This window comes from Oncorhynchus mykiss, chromosome 18 (genome assembly GCF_057628025.1).
Source record: "Oncorhynchus mykiss isolate SJ-2025 chromosome 18, ASM5762802v1, whole genome shotgun sequence".
Classification (NCBI taxonomy): Eukaryota; Metazoa; Chordata; class Actinopteri; order Salmoniformes; family Salmonidae; genus Oncorhynchus; species Oncorhynchus mykiss.
In genome coordinates this window covers 54,545,377-54,569,753 of record NC_143039.1, presented here as the reverse complement: position 1 = coordinate 54,569,753, position 24,377 = coordinate 54,545,377, and the positions used below count along the sequence as shown (strand labels likewise).

At 42.4% G+C, this 24,377-nt stretch overlaps 2 protein-coding genes across 8 annotated transcripts in view; both read left to right on the top strand.

Annotated features, from left to right (window-relative positions):
* Positions 1-6,746: 6,746 nt before the first annotated feature.
* Positions 6,747-13,766, top strand: LOC149975596 (uncharacterized). The gene is made up of 3 exons (XM_090206819.1): positions 6,747-6,946; positions 11,829-12,079; positions 12,304-13,766. The coding sequence occupies exons 2-3, from the start codon at positions 11,877-11,879 to the stop codon at positions 13,163-13,165; spliced, it is 1,065 nt and encodes a 354-aa protein (XP_090062945.1). The 5' UTR covers positions 6,747-6,946; positions 11,829-11,876; the 3' UTR covers positions 13,166-13,766.
* A 7,113-nt stretch (positions 13,767-20,879) lies between these two features.
* The window catches only part of LOC110496383 (uncharacterized), a 70,455-nt gene continuing 66,957 nt past the window's right edge, over positions 20,880-24,377 (top strand). For 2 of the 7 annotated variants that reach the window (XM_090208798.1, XM_021572251.3), the window contains exons 1-4: positions 20,880-21,246; positions 23,166-23,299; positions 23,795-23,867; positions 24,093-24,247. In XM_090208798.1, the coding sequence (XP_090064924.1) occupies positions 24,154-24,247 (94 nt within the window). In that variant the 5' untranslated portion in view covers positions 20,880-21,246; positions 23,166-23,299; positions 23,795-23,867; positions 24,093-24,153. Of the gene's footprint in view, positions 21,247-23,165; positions 23,598-23,794; positions 23,868-24,092; positions 24,248-24,377 lie in introns of all 7 variants that reach the window. The other 5 variants (XM_090208799.1, XM_090208796.1, XM_090208800.1 and 2 more) reach the window with 3 other exon arrangements.

Genomic DNA, 24,377 nt, shown 5'->3' with positions numbered 1-24,377 from the left:
CTACTCTAACCCCGACACAACACTACTCTAACCCCACCACCACTCTTACCCCAACACAACACTACTCTAACCCCACCACAACACTACTCTAACCCCACCACAACACTACTCTAACCCCAACACAACACTACTCTAACCCCACCACCACTCTAACCCCACCACAACACTACTCTAACCCCACCACCACTCTAACCCCACCACAACACTACTCTAACCCCACCACCACTCTAACCCCACCACAACACTACTCTAACCCCACCACCACTCTAACCCCACCCCAACACTACTCTAACCCCACCACAACACTACTCTAACCCCACCACCACTCTAACCCCACCCCAACACTACTCTAACCCCACCACAACACTACTCTAACCCCACCACAACACTACTCTAACCCCGACACAACACTACTCTAACCCCACCACCACTCTAACCCCACCACAACACTACTCTAACCCCACCACCACTCTAACCCCACCACAACACTACTCTAACCCCACCACCACTCTAACCCCACCCCAACACTACTCTAACCCCACCACAACACTACTCTAACCCCACCACCACTCTAACCCCACCCCAACACTACTCTAACCCCACCACAACACTACTCTAACCCCACCACAACACTACTCTAACCCCGACACAACACTACTCTAACCCCACCACCACTCTAACCCCACCACAACACTACTCTAACCCCACCACCACTCTAACCCCACCCCACCACCACTCTAACTCCACCACAACACTACTCTAACCCCACCACCACTCTAACCCCACCCCACCACCACTCTTACCCCACCACAACACCACTCTAACCCCACCACAACACTACTCTAACCCCACCACCACTCTAACCCCACCCCACCACCACTCTTACCCCACCACAACACCACTCTAACCCCACCCCACCACCACTCTTACCCCACCACAACACCACTCTAACCCCACCCCACCACCACTCTAACCCCACCCCACCACCACTCTTACCCCACCACAACACCACTCTAACCCCACCCCACCACAACACTACTCTAACACCACCCCACCACCACTCTAACCCCACCACAACACTACTCTAACCCCACCACAACACCACTCTAACCCCACCCCAACAATACTATACAGGAACCAGTCTACAAACATATACATTTCCAAATTAATTCCTTAACAAGACAAGTTAGTAAAAATACTTGAGTTCACAACCTTGCCTGTTGGGGGAATTACATTTTACTCCAAGAAGAAGTTATTAATTAATTAATCTTGTGCATTTATATTTTTTTAAAATCACCCTCCAGCAGAGGTAGGATCGATATCTCATTTGAAGCTGAAAAACAAACTGAAGCTCATATTTATTTAAGGCTTCCAGATAGATAGTGGGGCTTAAAACGTCATTTTAGTGTTGGCTAATGGAGCTGTGAAGAGAGTTAGAACATCTCTAGCCCGGAGAGATGGACCCCAGACGTCTACACTGATCAAAATACAAGACACTTTGAGCCAAATAAGATTCAGAAGGACCTAGAGGAATCTGATTTCGACTGGATAAAAATGTGACTGGGGATCTTACTCACTGACTTACGCCTCCATTCCTCTCTATCCTTTCGGTGATTATAAAGAGGAACTGGAATAAACCTCTGTGTGCTCGTAATTAAAGCACAAGACAACTATCGAATTTATTTTAATTCACACCAAACACTAAAGAGATTAACTGTTGTGCTGAAATGCCACAGGAGGCCGATACTTGTCTAATACAACGCCTGGGTGCAGAGGAGATGGGTGGAAAAGTACTGAGAAAGTCACCTTATTACACAGAAAGAAATCAGCAGCAAAGCTCCCCAAGCGTGGTGTGAAATGTAAATGACCCACAGAGACAGACTGAGAACTCATCCTGCCTCAGTCAAGGTGTGTGTAATGACAGGGAAATACAGATATAGGCTGTAAATTGCACTATAGGTCTATATCTGGAAATAGCTGTCAATGTCTGGGGAAGATGCGTATGAATGTTTACTGTGCTCTCTGTGTGTGGTTTTTACAGAAGGGGTTCAAACCCAGGTCTCCCATACACTAGAAGAGCACATTAGCCCGCTAAGCCAAAGTCTAGGCATTGAAATGCAGGAGGGGGTGCCGGAAAGAGGACGCTGACAAACAGAAAAATGAGCAGAGCTCCAGAAGAGGCCTGTGTTCTACCACTGGATGTTCCCATGCCCTTTTTCTCTGCAGTGCAGAGCGTGATGATCACTGCAGTCCTATTTATCCAGCCCCCTGTTCTTATTGTGTCTTCCTCCTCATCCCACACCATGATAATTACACTGCCAGAGCCATGGACGTTATGGATGGAGGAGGACAATAAGAACAGCCTGGGTGGAGGGGCGTTGGAGTGTCAAAGCCTGGTGGGGCGGTGGCGGTGGTGATGCTCTCTGTTCAACATCAAGCCTGTAATTTCACCACAGCTCAAATGATCATCTAAGCAGAGCCATGTTTCCTCTGAATGGAGGAGGGGTTTTTATATACCAGCAAGCAGGTGCTGATGGTGCAACAGAGACAAATGTTCATTTATGTAGGATTTTTTGGGAAGTTAGTGAATACATCAATGACTAACAGGGAAGGTGGAAGATGTGTGTGGGGCGTGAATGACAAGGTTTGGGAGCAAAACTGCCTCAAAGAAAACCAGCTGGCAGAAAACCACCGAAATGTGAGAATTCATGAAAACAAAAATCTGTGGCGTAGGCAGACATACAATGATGGCAGGGCCAGCAAAAATCTTGGTGAAACAACATTTGGGCACTCATAAAATGACCATAAAAGCCTACTCTATACCCTACTGTAATTGATCACACACACAACTAACTTGTGACTTCGCAATACAGACCAAATGGTCATGTAGGCCGACAGTATATAAATTCATGACTTTTGCATTTAACATGCAACTCACATAGACCTACACATAATACCCCATGGGCCTATAATGACTAGATTATGAGACTAGAACATAATGCTCTGATATAACAGTATTAATCACAATAGGCAGCTGTAGCCTATAAAGACTAGAACAGTGGTCACCAACCTTTTCTTGGTCGAGATCACTTTATGAGTCAAAATGCAAACCGAGTGCAATGAACAATAGTCTGTAGGGCCTAACTATAGCAAATGGGTGGAGAAGCACAGGGCAAAGATATATTTCCAAAACTCTCAAGCTAGGCTATTCTACCGGTCAAAAGTTTTAGAACATCTACTCGTTCAAGGGTTTTTCTTAATTTGTACTATTTTCTACATTGTAGAATAGTGAAGACATCAAAACTATGAAATAACACATATGGAATCATGTAGTAATCAAAAAAAGTGTTAAACAAATCTAAACATATTTTATATTTCAGATTCTTCAAAAAGCCACCCTTCCACTGTTCCTCTGGTGCCGAAGCCATGGATGTCGATTAAGGCAGCCACCCCGGCACCTCTCTGATTCAGAGGGGTTTGGGTTAAATGCGGAAGACACATTTCAGTTGAAGGCATCCAGTTGTACAACTGACTAGGTACACCCCTTTCCCTTTGTCTTGATGACAGCTTTGCACACTCTTGGCATTCTCTTAACCAGCTTCATGAGGTAGTCACCTGGAATGCGTTTCAATTAACAGGTGTGCCTTGTTAAAAGTTAATTTGTGAAATTTCTTTCCTTCTTAATGCATTCGAGCCAATAAGTTATGTTGTGACCAGGTATCCAGAAGATTGCCCTATTTGTTAAAAGACCAAGTCCATATTATGGCAAGAACAGCTCAAATAAGCAAAGAGAAACGATAGTCCATCATTACTTTAAGACATGAAGGTCAGTCAATTCAGAAAATTTCAAGACATTTCTTCAAGTGCAGTCACAAAAACCATCAAGCGCTATGGTGAAACTGGCTCTCATGAGGACCACCACCGTAATGGAAGACCCAGAGTTACCTCTGCTGCAGAAGATAAGTTCATTAGAGTTACCAGCCTCAGATATGTCAGCCCAAATAAACGCTTCAGAATTCAGGTAACAAACACATTTCAACATCAGCTGTTCAGAGGAGACTGTGTGAATCAGGCCTTCATGATCGAATAGCTGCAAAGAAACCACTACTAAAGGACACCAATAAGAATAGACTTGCTTGGGCCAAGAAGCACGAGCAATGGACATTAGACCTGTGGAAATCTGTCCTTTGGTCTCGAGTCCAAATTTGAGATTAGTGGGACTATCATTTGTTTTTCAACAAGACAATGACCCAAAACACCCCTCCAGGCTGTGTAAGGGCTATTTTACTGAGAAGAAGAGTGATGGAGTGTTGCATCAGGTGACCTGACCTCCACAATCCCCCAACCTCAACCAAATTGAGATGGTTTGTGATGAGTCGGTCCGCAGAGTGAAGGAAAAGCAGCCAACAAGTGCTCAGCATATGTGGGAACTCCTTCAAGACTGTTAGAAAAGCATTCCAGGTGAAGCTGGTTGAGAGAATGACAAGAGTGCGCAATGCTGTCAAGGCAAAGGGTGGCTATTTGAAGAATCTCAAATCTAAAATAAATTTTGATTTGTTTAACACTTTTTTGGTTACTACATGATTCAATATGTGTTATTTCATAGTTTTGATCTATTCACTATTATTCTGCAATGTAGAAAATAATAAAAATAAAGAAAACCCTTGATTGAGCAGGTGTTCTAAAACTTTTGACCGATAGTGTATATGATAAGACTGGTCAGAGGTCAGTTGTTGTAGCCTATTACTTGTGAGGTACGTCGGAGCATAAATTGAAATAACTTTATTAATTTCACTGGACTGATGGTCAAGTGGAGAAGCGCATTTCATGGTTTCTAAAAGTGTTGAATAAAAATGTAGTGGTGTTCATTGAATCTGAATGTACTGAAACTGTCTTTAAGGCCCTCGATTAGATCAATGCAATCAGTGATTGATAGAGAGGGGACTGGAGGTCCTTCACGGCGAATTCACTGATATCAAATAACTTGGCAAATGCTCCGGCATCCTCTATACAGTGTCTCTTGAAAAAATCATTTGGCCATTTTACATGTTTTTGCTAACCAAGTTGGCTAGTGAGTCCACTTAACTCACCGCTCACTAGTTAGCTAATGGTGAGTAGCCTACAAAATGTAGTCTAGTCTACACAGCGATAGCTACGGTTTACTGCACATGGTATCAGAGCGAAGTGACAGTGCCACAACCTGCTCATTATTTTGGAATTGATAAGTTATTTTGTTTTTATTAGGAAGTTGTTCCTAATGTTTGGTAGGCTGAGTGTATATCCCTTTAGTTTCCCCACCTCCTCCCTACTGCTTAACATGAATTCTATCTGATGGTGTATGCATGTTCAGGCCAGGGATTGACAGAGGTGCCGGTACCTTTCATATTTAGATGCAGGCACTGCTCAAGACTGTTTAGCAAATATTCTGTAAGAGGTGCAGGAACTCAACCAGAAGACCATTTTAGGTGCCGGTGCTCAGTTCTTGTGAGCTCCTGCCCAAGTCAAGTGCTGTGCGTAGGTAAAAAGACAAATCCTGCCCTGTGTGGAACCCTGACAAGTAGAGCATACGTGTATTTTTTGCCCAATCTGATTGGGTGGGCCTTGCTCCCGAGCGGGTGGGTCTACGCCCACCCAGGACCACACCCCTGCAAAGAGCTCCACCCCCTTGTTGACAATGAATAAAAGTGACATTTAGGTGAACTGCAGGTAAATAATGTACAAACTTGCTGCTGTTTGCGACTGATGTAGAGATACAGGAACTCCTGCAGGCAGCACACTAGAGTCTCACGTCTAATCTAACCTGTTCAAATAGATTTACACAGGAGTGTGAGTAGGTAACTGCATGCCATATGCAAAAGGCTACCGATTACAACAGGACACTTTCACTATTCTAACCTATATTACTCCCATACTCCCATGCATAGTGGCACACATACAATACACTGTAGCCTGCTGTCAGAGAGAAAACTCATCTTCCTCTATCAGTTTATATAGAAATTCATTCTCCATTCAATCCGTTGCTCTGAAGTTCTGCGTTACAGCGTGATTGATACGTAAAGACAATGTTCTCGTGTTAGCAGAGACTGCATTCACGGTAAGCTCTGCATATGTCGGCTCAATGGGTAATGACTTTTACATTTTTAGTGCACTATATCGATACAGATTGAATAAAGCGCTAGCATATTTTATATATTGACAGACTACATCAGGTACACGTCCCGAGCTTCCTCTGAAGTTGTCCAAACCCATACCTCTGGAATCACTACTACACTTCTATCCAGTGGAACAGTGAGATAAATCACACAGAGAGATCCACAATTCAGATAGACTTCAGTAGCCTCTGGCAACATCTAGTGGTGATAACACCACACTAACATCCCCCATTCATTATGATTCACTCCTAAATTCATTTGATTTGAACAAAATGCCATAAGATCTCATGTCTTGTTCTAATCAATAGGCTTTAATCAATAGATCATTAAAGAGTGAAAACTGTACTTGATTAACTAACCTGCATATGAGGAGCCATTGGCACACTACCCTGATCTGCTACATGTTGACTAACTGTTATCAACGATCAAACCAGTACCAGTCCCCAGGCTGGATTGCAAGCTGCTGTCTAGTACCATCACCCTGACTCTGAAACCACTACCTTCATGGTTCTCTCCAGGTGTCCCTGAGACGGATTTGGGATCATTACAGATGACCCTGTTGCCCGCTGACCCTAATCCTCCTAATGTTCTTATAGCCAGTCAGCAAGCAACTAAAACCTACCTACCTGCCCTGCCTTTTACTGTAGTGTTATCCCAACCCCTGCTTTCAGCCCAGCGCTGGACATAGCACGGAAAGTGAAAACAACAACAACAACAACAACCTTTCCTCCTGGGCTCTCTCAGGGAAGAAATTATTCGGGCAAAAATTCAAGCTAGAGGAATTTGTCAAACCTGTGAGTATTACAGATAGTATAGTATATCATCATCACTTCCTCCTTCCTAGTTGTGTCTTATTGGGATTATACATATACACTGAGTATAGCAAACATTAGGACCTCCTTCCTAGTTGTGTCTTATTGGGATTATACATATACACTGAGTATACCAAACATTAGGACCTCCTTCCTAGTTGTGTTGAGTCTTATTGGGATTATACATATACACTGAGTATACCAAACAATAGGAACATCTTCCTTATATTGAGTTGCACCCCACATTTTCTCCTCAGAACAGCCTCAGTTCATCGGGGCATGAACTCTACAAGGTGTTGAAAGCGTTCCACAGGGATGCTGGCCCATGTTGATTCAAATGCTTCCCACAGTTGTATCAAGTTGGCTGGATGACCTTTGGGTGGGGGACCATTCTTGATACACACGGGAAACTGTTGAGCTTGAAAAACCCATCAGTGTTGCAGTTCTTGACAAAACCGTTGCGCCTGGTACCTATTACCAAACCCATTTCAAAGGCAATTCAATATTTTGTGTTGCCCATTCACCCTCTGAATGGCACACATACATAATCCATGTTTCAATTGTCTCAAGGCTTGAAAATCCTTCTTTAACCTGTCTCCTCCCCTTCATCTACACCGATTGAAGTGGATTTAACAAGCGACATCAATAAGGGGTCATAGCTTTCACCTGGATTCACCTGGTCAGTCTATGTCATGGAAAGAGCTCCGTGTATATAATGTTTTGTACACTCAGTGTTTATTGGCAGTAGGACGCATTGTATGATGCTTATTAGTGTACACGTGCAGTGAAATGATCAGGCATTGCTTGTTATATGCGGTCTTTAACCTTCTCAGGAGTGAATGACACTATGTAGAAGAGGCAGAAATGATTGGTTAAATGTGTACAATGTTTGCATCAGTTCCTGTGATATACCGTTATATTCTAGGTTTAGATTAGCTACTATCTTGAGTATACAAAGCAGACAGTATGACAATAACCTCTGAAGCAGGTATTCCCAAACTGGGAATACCTGGGAGTACCAAGGGGTACTCACAATGCCGTCGGTCGGGGGTACGCCAAATCAAAATCTGATTCACATTTTTTTTTAAACCATAATTATTATGAATATATATATTTTTCCTCTTTTTTTCTTCACATATTGAATTTCTGAATATATTTGTATATTTATATTTTCCAACGGGGCTATACATTTGGGTGATGTTTTTTTCTCGCCTGAGTAGCCTCGTTTCACTGCCCAAAATAAAATGTAACTATCTAGTGTTCAGCGAAATAACAACACAATGTCAAATACAGGTAACCTAGTCAAATAATGAACATCCAATCACATTAACCATTACACTCTCTGGGAATTCCATTAACGGTCCAAACGTAACTGCTGCTCATGTTTGTATCTGTACTGATGGTGCAAAAGCCATGACAGGGAGACACAGTGGAGTGGTAACGCGCATGCAAACAGTTGCTCCCGACGCCACTTGGGTACACTGCAGCATCTACCGAGAAGCTCTTGCTGCCAAGGGAATGCCTGACAGCTTGAAAGACGTTTTGGACACAACAGTGAAAATTGTTGTTAACTTTGTTAAAGCAAGGCCCCTGAACTCTCGTGTATTTTCTGCACTATGCAATGATATAGACAGCGACCATGTAATGCTTTTACGATATAAAGAAGTGCGCAGGTAATCAAGGGGCAAAGTATTGTCACATTTTTTTAAAATTGAGAGACAAGCTTAAAGTTTCCTTAACTGACCATAATTTTCACTTGTCTGACCGAGTTTCTCACATGACTGGCCTATCTGGGTGATGCTTTTTCTCGCCTGAATGATCTGAATCTAGGATTACAGGGACTCTCTGCAACTATATTTGATGTGCGGAACAAAATTGAGGCTATGATTAAGAAGTTGGAGCTCTTCTCTGTCTGCATTAAGATGGACAACACACAGGTCTTTCCATCATTTTATGATTTTTTTGTGTGCAATTTAACTCAAGCTTACGGACAATGTCAAATGTGACATTGCGAAGAACCTGAGTGAGTTAGGTGCGCAATTACGCAGGTACTTTCCCGAAACGGATGACACAAACAACTGGATTCGTTATCCCTTTCATGCCCAGCCTCCAGTCCACTTACCGATATCTGAACAAGATAGCCTCATCGAATTGCAACAAGTGGTTCCGTGAAAATTTTATTTAATCAGAAGCCACTGCCAGATTTCTGGATAGGGCTGCGCTCAGAGTATCCTGCCTTGGCAAATCGTGCTGTTAAGACACTGATGCCTTTTGCAACCACGTACCTATGTGAGAGTGGATTCTCAGCCCTCACTAGCATGAAAACTAAATATAGTCACAGACTGTGTGTGGAAAATTATTTAGGACTGAGACTCTCCAATACAACTCAACATTGCAGAGTTATGTGCATCCTTTCAAACACACCCTTCTCATTAACCTGTGGTGAGTTATTCACAATTTTCATTCATATAAGGTTTTATATGTAAGATGGTTAAATAAACAGAAAAATATTGATTATTATCATTATTTGTGCCTTGGTCTGTCACGCCCTGACCATAGAGAGCTGTTTATTCTCTATGTTGGTTGGGTCGGGGTGTGATTTAGGGTGCGTTATCTAGGGGAATTGTATTTCTACGGTGGCCTGATATGGTTCCCAATCATTCCCGATCATATCTAGGTAGCCATTTTCCCCATTGTGATTTGTGGGATCTTGACTATGTTTGTGTGTAGTTGCTTTCTGCACTGCATGTAGCTTCACAGTTCGTTTATTCACTTGATTGTTTTTGTGCTTTGAGTTCTCTCTTCCTAAATAAAAGGATGGAAACATACCATGTTGCATTTTGGTCCACTCCTTATGACGATCGTGACATGGTCCTATAAGAAATCTTTGTCACTTCCCACGAGCCGGGTTGTGACAAAAACACACACTCATTCTTATGTTAAATAAATGTATTGTATAGTGTGTGTGTGGTAGGCTTACAATGATGGCAAAAAAAACATTTGAGAGTGCGCTGACCCTGGTGCTAGAGGGTGTAGGTTGTACAGCTGGAGGTTGAATGTTTGAAGGAGTACGGGACTATAAAACGTTTGGGAACCACTGCTCTGATGGGTCTACTTTATACAGTGCCTTGCGAAAGTATTCGGCCCCCTTGAACTTTGCGACCTTTTGACACATTTCAGGCTTCAAACAAAGATATAAAACTGTATTTTTTTGTGAAGAATCAACAACAAGTGAGACACAATCATGAAGTGGAACGACATTTATTGGATATTTCAAACTTTTTTAACAAATCAAAAACTGAAAAATTGGGCGTGCAAAATTATTCAGCCCTCTTAAGTTAATACTTTGTAGCGCCACCTTTTGCTGCGATTACAGCTGTAAGTCGCTTGGGGTATGTCTCTATCAGTTTTGCACATCGAGAGACTGACATTTTTCCCCATTCCTCCTTGCAAAACAGCTTGAGCTCAGTGAGGTTGGATGGAGAGCATTTGTGAACAGCAGTTGTCAGTTCTTTCCACAGATTCTCGATTGGATTCAGGTCTGGACTTTGACTTGGCCATTCTAACACCTGGATATATTTATTTTTGAACCATTCCATTGTAGATTTTGCTTTATGTTTTGGATCATTGTCTTGTTGGAAGACAAATCTACGTCCCAGTCTCAGGTCTTTTGCAGACTCCATCAGGTTTTCTTCCAGAATGGTCCTGTATTTGGCTCCATCCATCTTCCCATCAATTTTAACCATCTTTCCTGTCCCTGCTGAAGAAAAGCAGGCCCAAACCATGATGCTGCCACCACCATGTTTGACAGTGGGGATGGTGTGTTCAGCTGTGTTACTTTTACGCCAAACATAACGTTTTGCATTGTTGCCAAAAAGTTCCATTTTGGTTTCATCTGACCAGAGCACCTTCTTCCACATGTTTGGTGTGTCTCCCAGGTGGCTTGTGGCAAACTTTAAACAACACTTTTTATGGATATCTTTAAGAAATGGCTTTCTTCTTGCCACTCTTCCATAAAGGCCAGATTTGTGCAATATACGACTGATTGTTGTCCTATGGACAGAGTCTCCCACCTCAGCTGTAGATCTTTGCAGTTCATCCAGAGTGATCATGGGCCTCTTGGCTGCATCTCTGATCAATCTTCTCCTTGTATGAGCTGAAAGTTTAGAGGGACGGCCAGGTCTTGGTAGATTTGCAGTGGTCTGATACTCCTTCCATTTCAATATTATCGCTTGCACAGTGCTCCTTGGGATGTTTAAAGCTTGGGAAATATTTTTGTATCCAAATCCGGCTTTAAACTTCTTCACAACAGTATCTCGGACCTGCCTGGTGTGTTCCTTGTTCTTCATGATGCTCTCTGCGCTTTTAACGGACCTCTGAGACTATCACAGTGCAGGTGCATTTATACAGAGACTTGATTACACACAGGTGGATTGTATTTATCATCATTAGTCATTTAGGTCAACATTGGATCATTCAGAGATCCTCACTGAACTTCTGGAGAGAGTTTGCTGCACTGAAAGTAAAGGGGCTGAATAATTTTGCACGCCCAATTTTTCAGTTTTTGATTTGTTAAAAAAGTTTGAAATATCCAATAAATGTCGTTCCACTTCATGATTGTGTCCCACTTGTTGTTGATTCTTCACAAAAAAATACAGTTTTATATCTTTATGTTTGAAGCTTGAAATGTGGCAAAAGGTCGCAAAGTTCAAAGGGGCCGAATACTTTCGCAAGGCACTGTAAGTATTCAAAACTATGCTATAATTTAATCTGATGGCTTTTCAGTGTTGACTGGCAATGTTAGATATTCATGTAATGTAAGCGAGTGAGTGATATTAATTTGTGAGTGTGTGTTTTGTCACAGGTCTTGCCCCGACCAGAAGACCTGCTGACCTCTCAGGCTAAAAATACCATGATGCATCTCACCGCCCAGAACCACCGGCTAGCTTCTAAAAATGTATGTAATTCCAAAATACCTAAACTCCATCTGTCAGCCACACAGGGAGGGGAAGAGGAGGTGGTGATGGTGGGTCCGCTTAAGACTGGCTCTGCCATGCTGCCAATGCTCGGCCAAGAGGGCCCTGCCACCCAGAGAGACTCCTCGCTCCTAGTTAGGTATGTATTATGTACTGTTGGCTCTCTTGGCTGAGGCAGCTATACGTGTATCTTACATTTGTAAAAAAATGAAAAATAATAATAATTCATTCACACAATCGTTCGTTCGTTCGTTCGTTCGTTCCTTCGTTCCTTCCTTCCTTCCTTCCTTCCTTCCTTCCTTCCTTCCTTCCTTCCTTCCTTCCTTCCTTCCTTCCTTCCTTCCTTCCTTCCTTCCTGTCCAGGTCTTTCCTGCCTGGCTCATCCCGAGCGAGGGAAGGGGAGAACCTGCCCCTGCGGCGGCCTCTGAAGCTGGCCCCTCTGGAGCTGCCCAGGCAGGTACAGAAGGCCCAGAGACAAAAGATGAAGGGGATTGGTCTGGAGGCCAAGGGTGCTTCCCGCAAACTGGACACTACGGTGGGGGACCAACCCTGCCCCAGGAAGGTGAAGGCCTGTGGGGTGAGAGGAGAGAGACCAGAACTGGTTAAGGGTGCGGCAGAGTGTGTCTCCACCCCAGCCCCACATCCCCTGCCCCTGACTGAAACAGCACCCAGAGTCCAGCGACAGCAGAAGGTTCTGAGAGCGGAGCTTGCTCATGCCAACCCAATCCAGAGACACACAGGAGGCAGGCTCTCAGAAGATGTTGGCTCTACCATTAAAGACCTCCATCCTCCTCCTAGAAGCAAACCAGTCTCTCCCTCTGCCTCTTTCCCCATCAGTGCCAAAGCTCAGGCCCAGCAGGCGCCACGTGGCGAGGAGAGCGTATGCCATGCGGCCGGCCCGTTCCAACAGGAGACCGGCAAAAAGAGGCGTCTGAGGAGGGCAGAGCGCCTCGAGGAGGATCAGAGCAAATCTAACATGTCAACAGGAGGATTACCTGGGGAAGAGGCCAAGCTGGCCCAAGGGTCCCAGCAGGGAAAATCCCTGAGGGTAGAGAAGACAGAGAACGCTCGGAGGACAGAGAAAGCCCTGAAGGAGGCCAGTCGCATGCTGGAGAAGGCTTCCAAGAAGAACGTCAGGCCAGAATCACTGGAGAACCCGCTGGAAGTGTCCGGAAAGGCCCTCAGGAGGATGGCAGTGAGCAACCTCCAGGACGCTGTCCTTTGACCGCTGACCCAGGATCTTTGACCTCTTAACCCCTGACTCCTTTTGACCAGCCCAGGAAGTCGTGAAAACAGACTTGACAGTGTTAAACCGTGTGTTTATTTGTGCTTATCACCTGGAAATTACTATAGAAAAACCCCTGCATCTTACTTCACACAGCATCTTGTATTCATAGCAACAAGCCAGTTACAATTGCCAAGTACCCTGTATAGTATATAAAACAGGATAAATATAGAAGTATATAATGAACAATATTTATTTATTATTTTGTAGAAAGATGACTGTAATAAAAATGTTTGCATGCCAACATGGTACCATTAGAATATGTTTAAAAAAATAGTGACATTTAACCATCGTAGATATTCTGACATTGGCTATTCAATCTCATATTTTGGATGAGATATGTCTAAGAGACTGACATGCATTCAGGGAATATCATCACGGGCTCATCAGACCGATACATTGGCCTCATCTATGACCACGGAAGCAGCTCCATTTAGACCAAACAATGGCATTGAGTAGTAACATATCAGAACTCACAAAACAGAGCCGCAACAGCAATCGGATGTTTACATTGACAACAGCAAATAAAGTTCATGAGATTTGAAATATGCCATTTTCTTGTCTTTTCTGAATCAGCCACCCCATTGGGAACGGTGTGTTTAGTCCTTCAGTTCATTCTCTCATCTTTCTGCACCTTAGCTACTTCCCGTAGTTCATGTAATCTCAAAAGAATGCAGTAGTGGTGCGTGGGTAAACACACAGGGGAAGCCTATGTGTTGTGATAATTGTGTTGTTTGCTCTATAACCTGTTAGTTCATATGCACAGACACCGTGATACACAGTCCTCAGGATGAGGCAATAAGAAGACACAATGGAAGAATAAATTCAACCACACCCTTGTTTCATCACAAAACCGGAGAGCAACCTCTGTCTGGGGAAATCTACAAATCATATTGCATGTAACAACCAGTTACATGACCTGCAGCATGGTCAAGGGAGTTCATGTTTCCGACATAAAAAAACGATTGATTTAGAACCACGGAGAGTTAGTTACCACAAGTCCCGAAGAAAACAGGAGCTGTTCCAGCACCATTTCAACTTCAACATTTCAACATCATCAAGTCAACTATGCTTAGTCTAATAATGTGACAATTAAAATAAAACAATTTAGTCCAATCAACGTAAGCTAAATATGATGTGGCTGTCAATGAAACAGATTTCTGTGTGTGTGTGTGTGTGTGTGTGTGTGTGTGTGTGGGGGGTGGTGGGTGTGTGTGTTGTGTGTGTGCACGCGTGTGCAAGTACAAAAACATGTTGACTCACCCTATTTGTAGAGAAATGCCAATGCCATCCTCCTCTCTTTCATGTTGACGAAACGGTCTATCACTCTGTTACTATCACTCAGTTACTATCACTCTGTTACTATCACTCTGTTACTATCACTCTGTTACTATCACTCAGTTACTATCACTCAGTTACTATCACTCTGTTACTATCACTCTGTTACTATCACTCTGTTACTATCACTCAGTTACTATCACTCAGTTACTATCACTCTGTTACTATCACTCTGTTACTATCACTCAGTTACTATCACTCTGTTACTATCACTCTGTTACTATCACTCAGTTACTATCACTCAGTTACTATCACTCTGTTACTATCACTCAGTTACTATCACTCTGTTACTATCACTCTGTTACTATCACTCTGTTACTATCACTCAGTTACTATCACTCTGTTACTATCACTCAGTTACTATCACTCTGTTACTATCACTCTGTTACTATCACTCAGTTACTATCACTCTGTTACTATCACTCTGTTACTATCACTCTGTTACTATCACTCTGTTACTATCACTCTGTTACTATCACTCAGTTACTATCACTCTGTTACTATCACTCTGTTACTATCACTCTGTTACTATCACTCAGTTACACACTTTTAGTTTTTGTTGTCCTAGGGTACTGTACCTGGCAAAAATGCTTGCTCACTAGCCTAACTTCCATTCATGGGCAACGTTAACTAGTTACGTTAGTTACATTAGCCTTCTACATCTAGCTGCATATTGAACTGCCATCCTCTCAGGCCAGAGGCGCAACAATGAATGGCCATTATAATCACAGGCCAGTAAGGAGAATTAGGTAAAACTACAAGTCCAAATCCGTATCTCGACCCATCGCTAATTAGGGGAAATTGCCAATTTAAGCTAGCTAGCCACCGGTGCACAACAACACAACGAGATTCAAGTTGTTTCTGTCAATGAAGTATGCGCTCAATGTGATTTGATAGGAGTGATGTCAAATCCAAATTGGCATCCTTTGACACTTTTTTTGGTGCGCCAGGACCATTCACAGTTGAGCTCACTCAGTTTATCTCCACACTGATTGGCTAGTATTTTATCGTTTTTGTTTTATTATCAAGGGAGTCCAAATGCTTGCTGGCTTCCCTTGCGTTCAATGCTATGGGGTGGAAACAATGCCATACTCTTTTGGACCAGACAGCATCAAACAGATGTCCTACACATACAGAGGCAGAGGTGTGCTGCTACGCTCGCTCAGATGCTCCCTCCAGTGAGACACATTCAGCGAATTCTTGCGAATTGAAGGAAAATTATGCAACACAGAGATAAAAGATGCATTTTCTTTATAACTGTTTTTCTTTTTTTCTTGGTCAATTCTTTGGGGACGTCTGGCTTCCTTTGTCTTCCATGAATACACACCACTGGGAGAATGCAAAAGTGAACTCTTTTCAGAGTCTTTAAGCCAGCCATGTCAACCGTGATACAAGTCAGTATTCGACGTCCATTCATGTCTGGGGACAGCGAGCGCTGTTAACTTCAAGTAGGTTTCAGGCATTATAGACGGGGCTGGTGGATTCCAAAGTTAGCAAGTTCCAATCCAGCGATAGGCAAAAAAAAAAAAATGTCTATCTCAAACTTTAACCCTTGCGTTCAGAGTTAATGCCTAACTTTAAGATTTCTGAGTTAATCCCTAAATTTAACGCAAACCTTACAAATTCAGAGTTTTGAGAAACATGGATGAATGTCTAATTCTGACATGAGACTGTGAGAGCTAGTTGCTTTAGGCAGTGTTTTTCCTCCTATCAAAATGCATTACAGCTCTGTGTGGGTTGGGCAACAGAACAAACCCTATCCCTCACTGCAACAAGTGAATCTCCAGGTTCCTTCCACTCTGAAAGAATGACTGAAGAACACTCACATAAAAAGGTCTACATTCTGCCAATCGGAACAGAGGATGCCACTCTAGACATCAAAGCCTTGAGATGATCCATTTCTTTTCAAGTTATTCCCTGATTCTAGATTTAGACATTCCAGACTGTAGTTATGGATTTCATTTAGGTAATGTATGCTGACCCTTGACTAAATCAGGTAGTTTATCATAGAGAAAAGAAACGTCTCCCAAAACATATTTGAGTTTTATTGTTTTTTTTATTTTTTTTTTTTTATTGTTTTTGCAGTTTTTGCAATTGTTTTTGCAGGTATGTCAAAGTGAACTGACAGTGAGAAAACACATGCAAAACCACATCACAGCCATTCAACATAAAAAAAACAACTTCAAGTGAGTTGTAGTAGGCAAGTTTAATTGACAGACTTGCCCCATGAACCCCAAATCAGGGTACAGAAGACAACAAGAGCCTTCTAACACACCACGTCCTGCTTTGAGTCATGCTGCATTCTGACAGTGAATACATATAATTTGTTTTTATGTATATGTGAACCCTTCGGGAATTGAACCTACAACTATAAGGAGTCAGATGGCTCCTCAACCCTCAACGAGTCACTGACACCAGTAGCACATTAACACCCATCTGCTCCAGACCATCATCCGACCACCAGACTTCATTACCCTCACACCACACCGGGGCTATAGTTAGACTGGCCTGTGCTCACTTGCCCTGGCTAACTGAGTACAAAGGTAACCACAAATAGGATCTCAGAATGTATAGCTGTTATGTCTAATGTATGTATTTGTCAATGAAGCACAATGATAATTAATAGGTAATAATAATCATTTTGGTGGGTGCTTATATTTGTCCTACTTCACACATCAGAAAGTATTCATAAATCTTGACTGATTCCACATTTTGTTGTGATACAGCCTGAATTCAAAATGTGTTAAAGTTTTTTTCTCTTTCTCACCCATCTACACACAATACCCCATAATGACAAAGTGAAAACACTTTGTTTGAAATTTTGGCAAATTTATTGAAAATGAAATACAGAAACATCACATTTACATATAGTTTAAGTCGGAAGTTTCCATGCACTTAGGTTGCAGTCATTAAAACTTGTTTTTCAACCACTCCACAAATTTCTTGTTGACAAACTATAGTTTTGCAAGTCGGTTAGGACGTCTACTTGTGTGGGTACACGCAGCCATCATACCGCTCAGGAAGGAGACGCGTCTCCTAGAGATGAACGTACTTTGGTGCGAAAAGTGCAAATCAATCCCAGAACAACATCAAAGGACCCTGTGAAGATGCTGGAGGAAACAGGTACAAAACTAACTATATCCACAGTAAAACAAGTCCTATATCGACATAACCTGAAAGACCGCTCAGCAAGGAAGAAGCCACTGCTCCAAAACCGCCATAAAAAAGCCAGACTACGGTTTGCAACTGCACATGAGGACAAATATCGTACTTTTTGGAGACATGTCCTCTGGTCTGATGAAACAAAAACAGAACTGTTTGTTCATAATGACCATCATTATGTTTGGAGGAAAAGGGGGAGGCTTGCAAGCCGAAGAACACAATCCCAACCGTGATTCACGGGGGTGGCAGCATCATGTTGTCGGGGTGCTTTGCTGCAGGAGGTATTGGTGCACTTTAAAAAATAAATGACATCATGAGGAAGGACATGTATGTGGAAATATTGAAGGAACATCTCAAGACATCAGTCATGAAGTTAAAGCTTGGTCGCAAATGGGTCTTCCAAATGGACAATGACCCCAAGCATACTTCCAAAGTTGTGGCAAAAAAGGACAACAACGTCAAGGTATTGGAGTGGCCATCACAAATCCCCGACCTCAATCCTAAAGAAAATTTGTGGGCAGAACTGAAAAAGCATGTGCGAGTAAGGAGGCCTACAAACCTGACTCAGTTACACCAGCTCTGTCAGGAGGAATGGGTCAAAATTCACCCAACTTATTGTGGGAAGCTTGTGGAAGGCTACCTGAAATGATTCACCCAAATTAAACAATTTAAAGGCAATGCTACCAAATACTAAGTGAGTGTATGTAAACTTCTGACCCACTGGGAACGTGATTAAAGTAATAAAAGCTGAAATAAATCACTCTCTACTATTATTCTGACATTTCACATTCTTAAAATAAAGTGGTGATCCTAACTGACCTAAGACAGGGAATTGTAACAAGGATTGTATGTCAGGAATTGTGAAAAACTGAGTTTAAATGTAGTTGGCTAAGGTGTATGTAATACTTCTGACTAAGTATTCACACCTCTGAGTCAATACTTTGTAGAAGCACCTTTGGCAGTGATTACAGCTGAGTCTTTCTGGGTAAGTCTCTAAGAGCTTTCCACACCTGGATTGTGCAACATGTGCCCATTATATTTTAAAAATTATTCAAGCTCTGTGTTGACCATTACTTGTCAACCATTTTCACTTCTTGCCATATATTTTCAAGCAGATTTAAGTCAAAACTGTTACACAGCCACTCAGGAACATTCACTGTCTTCTTGTAAGCAACTCTAGTGTAAATTTGGCCTTGTGTTTTAGGTAATTGTTCTGCTGAAAAGTGAATGAATCTCCAAGTGTCTGGTGGAGAAGGAGACTTAACCAGGTTTTCCTCTTGGATTTTGCCTTGGCTTAGTTTCTTTCTAATCCTGACAAACTCCCCATTTCTGAATGATTACAAGCATACCCATAACATGATGCAGCCACCACTATGCTTGAAAATGTGTTGTATTGTATTTGCCCCGAACATAACACTTTGTATTCAGGACAAAAAGTGAATTGCTTTGCCAAGAAGATGCGTGTTGTTGCAAAAAGGATGCATGTTTTGGAATATGTTTATTCTGCACAGGCTTCCTTCTTTTAACTATGTAAATTAGTTTAGTATTTTCGAGTAACTACAATGTTGTTGATCTATCCTCAGTTTTCTGCTATTACAGCCAAACCAAAGCTGTTGAATACATACAGTGAAGTCGGAAGTTTACATACACTTAGGTTGGAGTCATTAAAACTTGCTTTTCAAACAATCCACAAATTTCTTGTTAACAAACTATAGTTTTGGCAAGTCGGTTAGGACATCTACTTTATACGTGACACAAGTAATTTTTCCAACAATTGTTTACAGACAAATTGTTTAACTTATAATTCACTGTATCACAATTCCAGTGGGTCAGAAGTTTACATGCACTAAGTTGACTGTGCCTTTAAACATCTTGGAAAATTCCAGAAAATTATGTCATGGCTTTAGAAGCTTCTGATAGGCTAATTGATATCATTTGAGTCAATTGGAGGTGTATCTGTGGATGTATTTCAAGGCCTACCTTCAAACTCAGTGGCTGTTTGCTTGACATCATGGGGAAATTAGAAGAAATTAGCCAAAGTTTAAATGCATTTGGCGTAGGTGTATGTACATTTCAGACTTCAACTGTATTGACTCCAGACATTTCAGCTTTTTATTTTTCATACATTTGTTAAAATGTGTAAGAATATATAATTACACTTTGACATTATTTGGAATTGGGTGTAGGCCAGTGACCAAAAATCACATTTTAAATTCAATAAAATGTTGAAAAAGTCAAAAGGTTTGAATACTTTCTGAAGGCACCGTACAAGTGCGTATATACGCATGTGGGAATTGGAAATGTGTTTTTTTGCATATCTCAATTCCCCCTGAGCAGACACACAACCACCACACAATGTTGTCTTAATGTTTACTCTGTTGTGTACTTTAAATGTACTCACCGGTATCCGGTATCAATGCATTCCTCTTGCAGCAGAGGGGGGGTAAAGAAACCTGTTGAGGTGCGGGGAGGTGGGGGGGGGGGGGGGGGGGGGGGGGCGAGAGAGAGGGGTTCTGAGACAGCTATTGGGGAAAGGGACACATGCCATTCTGACAGAATAAGTGGCAACTTCAGTGAGAGAGAGAGAGAGAGAGAGAGAGGGAAAGTTATGGACAGAGAAAACCAAACCATTGGAGAACAAGACCCCTGCTTCCCCTTTCTTTCCCCTTCTGCAGGGTACATGGCTGACAACACGGAATCTAGGTAACATTACTTCTCAATGTGGTTAACAGAGATTTTCTTAAATTGTTTTAAATAATTTAGCCTTTTCTGAATGTACAACTGGTGTTCTACTACACAAGAGTCAGCTGAGACGAGGAGCACAAGACAATATAAAGCGTCAAGCACACGTGTTCCTTGGTAATCATTTCCCCGACTCAAATACACCCTTCCCCATCATACAGCAAGTCCCCTGATACAGTAGACCCAGCCCACCACGGGCCTCCGCAGGCGGCTAGGGCAGCTCTGCTGTGGCTATCTCTGAGCCAGGGCTATGGCTGGAGGGTTGGATGGGTTGGAAAGAGGAGGCAGAGGCTGAAAGAGAAGCTGTGTGCCTCCTGTCCCTGAGGGCAGCAACACTTCAGATGGTCACAGCCCCAGGAACCGTAAAAAAAACAGACAAAAATATAACCAGAAAGTTGGTCTATAATTGGCCAGGCTTGTCGTGGTTCTTTATGTCCGTGAGCTGAGCAGCTAGAGCAGTACAAGCTCGTCCCCTAGTGAAACCCTACACTTTCCCCTTCAGTCAGTTCCTCCCTGCCACTCTATCCACCTATCCAAGAGGTTGTAGCAGAATCTCACTGACTTTTTATCAACACTACACTGGATTGACATCGTTGTGGATTTTAGGATTACCTGATCCTAATTTCTTTACACCTGTAAAGGAGGTTCCTTGGGGGGTTTATCATTGGATGGGGGGCGTGTTCTTTATGCTGAGCTAAGGGACAAGCGCACATGCGAGACTTGGAGGATAGGGACCACACAGAGAGACCTCCAGTGAAACTGAGTGGTCAGCAATCCAGGTAGGATTAAATCAATCTGTCTCATATAAATTGTTTTATTTCTGGGAATTGATAGTTTATTTGGAGGGTAGATTTATGTTTTTGTGCATTTGGATTTTTGCGTTTGCGATGAATTGCTCAGAGGAGCCACATGTTCGATTCTCCATCAGGATTAGCTATCTTTTCCTTTTGGACTGGAAAACTGGTGGTGTTTTTTACATCATTGCTGGATGATGGAAGTCAGGTTTCTGGAATAGACATCTGCATTGTAGTCCCTGGTCTGCCATTGAGAAAGGAGGTGGAAACACACAGGCCCCATGCAGGATACAGACCACACTTTGTACGAGGGGGATCTGGGCTCAGGATTGGGCTGCTGAGCTGACTAAGTAAAATCACCATGTTTTTATCTTTTTAGTCAATTATTTCAAAGTCAACATTTTGAAACTGAGTTGAAAGTGTGATATAGGGAACACATGTGGTGACAACTGGTGGCTGAGGTGTAAAATGCTTAATCTGATCGGACAAAGTTATGCGGAATGCAAAGTAGCACTAAATTAGTGTTAAGTTTCACAATTTGATCTCTCAGATGAGCAATCTGTTGAATAGTTAGTCAAGATGTAGGCCTATCATGTGTCTTGCGGGTGGATGAGTGGATAGTTTTTTAAAAGACAGAAAAGTAACCCAGTAGGCAATATGCTTTGAGCGGGCGTTTGAGATAGACTATACTTTCATTTTCGTCAGCTTTAAATAAACACTAATTACAGCAATTGCAGCCATTTCACTAATAGGCCTTGAGCTTCTTAATAATGGCAGTAAAACCTAAGAAAGTTCCAGGGCATAAATAGCTCTGTGGTAAATCAGATAAAGTAAGCTAATGCCAAACTAACCAGACTAGAGGTTAAACCTAACGTCATGATGACCATGGTCCTGGCGGATAATGGACAATAAGCAAAGTGTAGGACATCACACAATTGTTATGTGGCTGTGGGCACTCCCCTATGATGTACTGTAACTGTAGAACGCAAGAGAGGAGAAGAGGAATCATATCAACAGAATTTAAACTTGGTCATGCACTGTATGTACAAGATTCGTTGTAAACAAAAAATAAGAAAAAAAAAGGATAAAGCAAGGTCAAAGCATTATGACAGCTCAAGGAGAATGGTAAGACATTGCCACATCATCAGGCTTCCATACACCAAAGCCACACAGAGCTTTCCCCACACAACACTAGTCTAGCGATCTGATGACAGAGTAGCATTGGGCCCACAGCCTTATATTTGTCTCTGGTCCTTGGGCCTAGTTCACTGCTGTTAAATCACACAGAGACACTTCCTGTAAGGATGACTTAAAGATATAGATACGTTTGATGACACAGGCATTGGAACCTCTCTGTGGTGACTCAGTGAGCGCTAGCAGAGTTGATGTGTGTGTGTGTGCGTGACCCACTTCTATATTACACTATGTAACTCCAGGAGCACTGTCACTGATTTCTTTCCAATGACAAACCACTCAGTGGTTCTACTCCCAATCAGTCCAGTCACTGGGTTAGTTTCAATTGGCCTGCTCAACTGGCACATTCCTCAATGAATCTACTTCCAGAAGAGATGCAATACCTTTAGAATAATCCTCAATGATTAAATGAGAGCTTGAGTATAGAATTTTAGCTGTTTGCAAGATCAATATTCCCAAAATAACAGCTGCTTATCTGAATCACAAGACATTTAACATGTTGCATTCCAGTATTGAGGTTTAGGATATTGTGGCTCAGGCAACAGGACATTTCCAGTTGTCTCTTGCACCTGTCTGCTTCTTGGTAGTTTGACAAGATGATCTGTTGATGTCTGGGCATTCCCATGAGCACCAATGATGTAAAAAGGGCTTTAAAAATACATTTGAATTGACCCTCTCTCTCTCTGCCCCTCTCTGTGATTTCTCTACAGGTCATGTCATCTCTCCCGGCTCTTACAGACACTTACCACCTAACCTCTCTCCATTTACTGTAACCAGCATCCTCACCCACTGAGCACCGACCAACACCGGACGTCCATGGACGTTGAAAAGTAGTTGAAATTTGGTCAGTTCATCCTGGCCTTGCTGTTAAAGTCCACAGACGGACTGGACCAAATCTGAACCTACCATAGATGTATGTTTCACATGTTTGGACAGCACAGTACAGAACAGTAAAGTAAAGTACAGTACAGTATAATGTACTGAACATATCTACTTTACTTTACTGTACTCTACTGAACTCTACTCTGCTTTGCTGTGATGGACAAACTATGAAACATAGACGTCTATGATTGCTTCAGACTTGGTCCGGACTAGCCAAATGTGGTTTTGCTGGGAGGCGGAGCATATTACAATAATAGCCAGTATGTATAATAATCCCAAATATGCAAAAGAAGGATATTGTGTACTTCTGCCTGTGTGTACTTATTCAGGATACATCACCATGAAGAGAATGACATTCATATCCATAATGTAGCTCCCTTACCATAATTATGTTCACCTGCTGTAGTTCAATAACCAAAATACATGTTTCAAAGCTGACACCCCATTGTTTCTGCAGACATATTTGAATATTAATTGGGAGCAGGTATTCAGCAGAGTTCTTTGGAAAACGTGGCCGCATAAAAACCGGAGTAAGATTTTACCTTCATTTTGTTACCAAACTTTGCATCTGCACAGTTCTTCCGGTAAATGTGTTCACGTGAAATGCTCCGTGTACATTTTCAAAGTGGTCCTTGTGCATAGAATCATGAGATTTGTTCAACTTTGAAATCAACGGTTTTTGTTTGGCATACATTCCAAAGTGAAAACTCAAAGTCAAAGCGTACTTCCGTTACTGTGGAATTTCCCGTCTCCAGGTTGGAAACGTGGATGGTGATCACGTCCTAAGATCAAAACATAACCAGACGAGAGGCCGATATGGAGCTGCGACTGGCATGCAGGGCTTCCCTAGTCCTGGTCGTACTGGCACTGGCTTTCTCAGGACAGAGGGTTGATGCTCAAAGCAGGGCAGGTAAGGGCATCAGCTGTAACTAGCTGGTTCAAATAGTATTTGTTTTCTTTCATATACTTTGAGCCACACTGAGCTTGGCTGGCTCAAAGGAACTAATGGAGTAGTCCTAAAAGAAGAAACCCTGCCCACC

What these genes read in the sequence shown, in the direction of transcription:
- LOC149975596 (XM_090206819.1), top strand. Translation starts at nt 11,877, where the DNA reads ATGATGCATCTCACCGCCCAGAACCACCGGCTAGCTTCTAAAAATGTA. An exon ending in GACTCCTCGCTCCTAGTTAG is followed by an intron (nt 12,080 to 12,303) that starts GTATGTATTATG and finishes CTTCCTGTCCAG; the next exon opens with GTCTTTCCTGCCTGGCTCAT.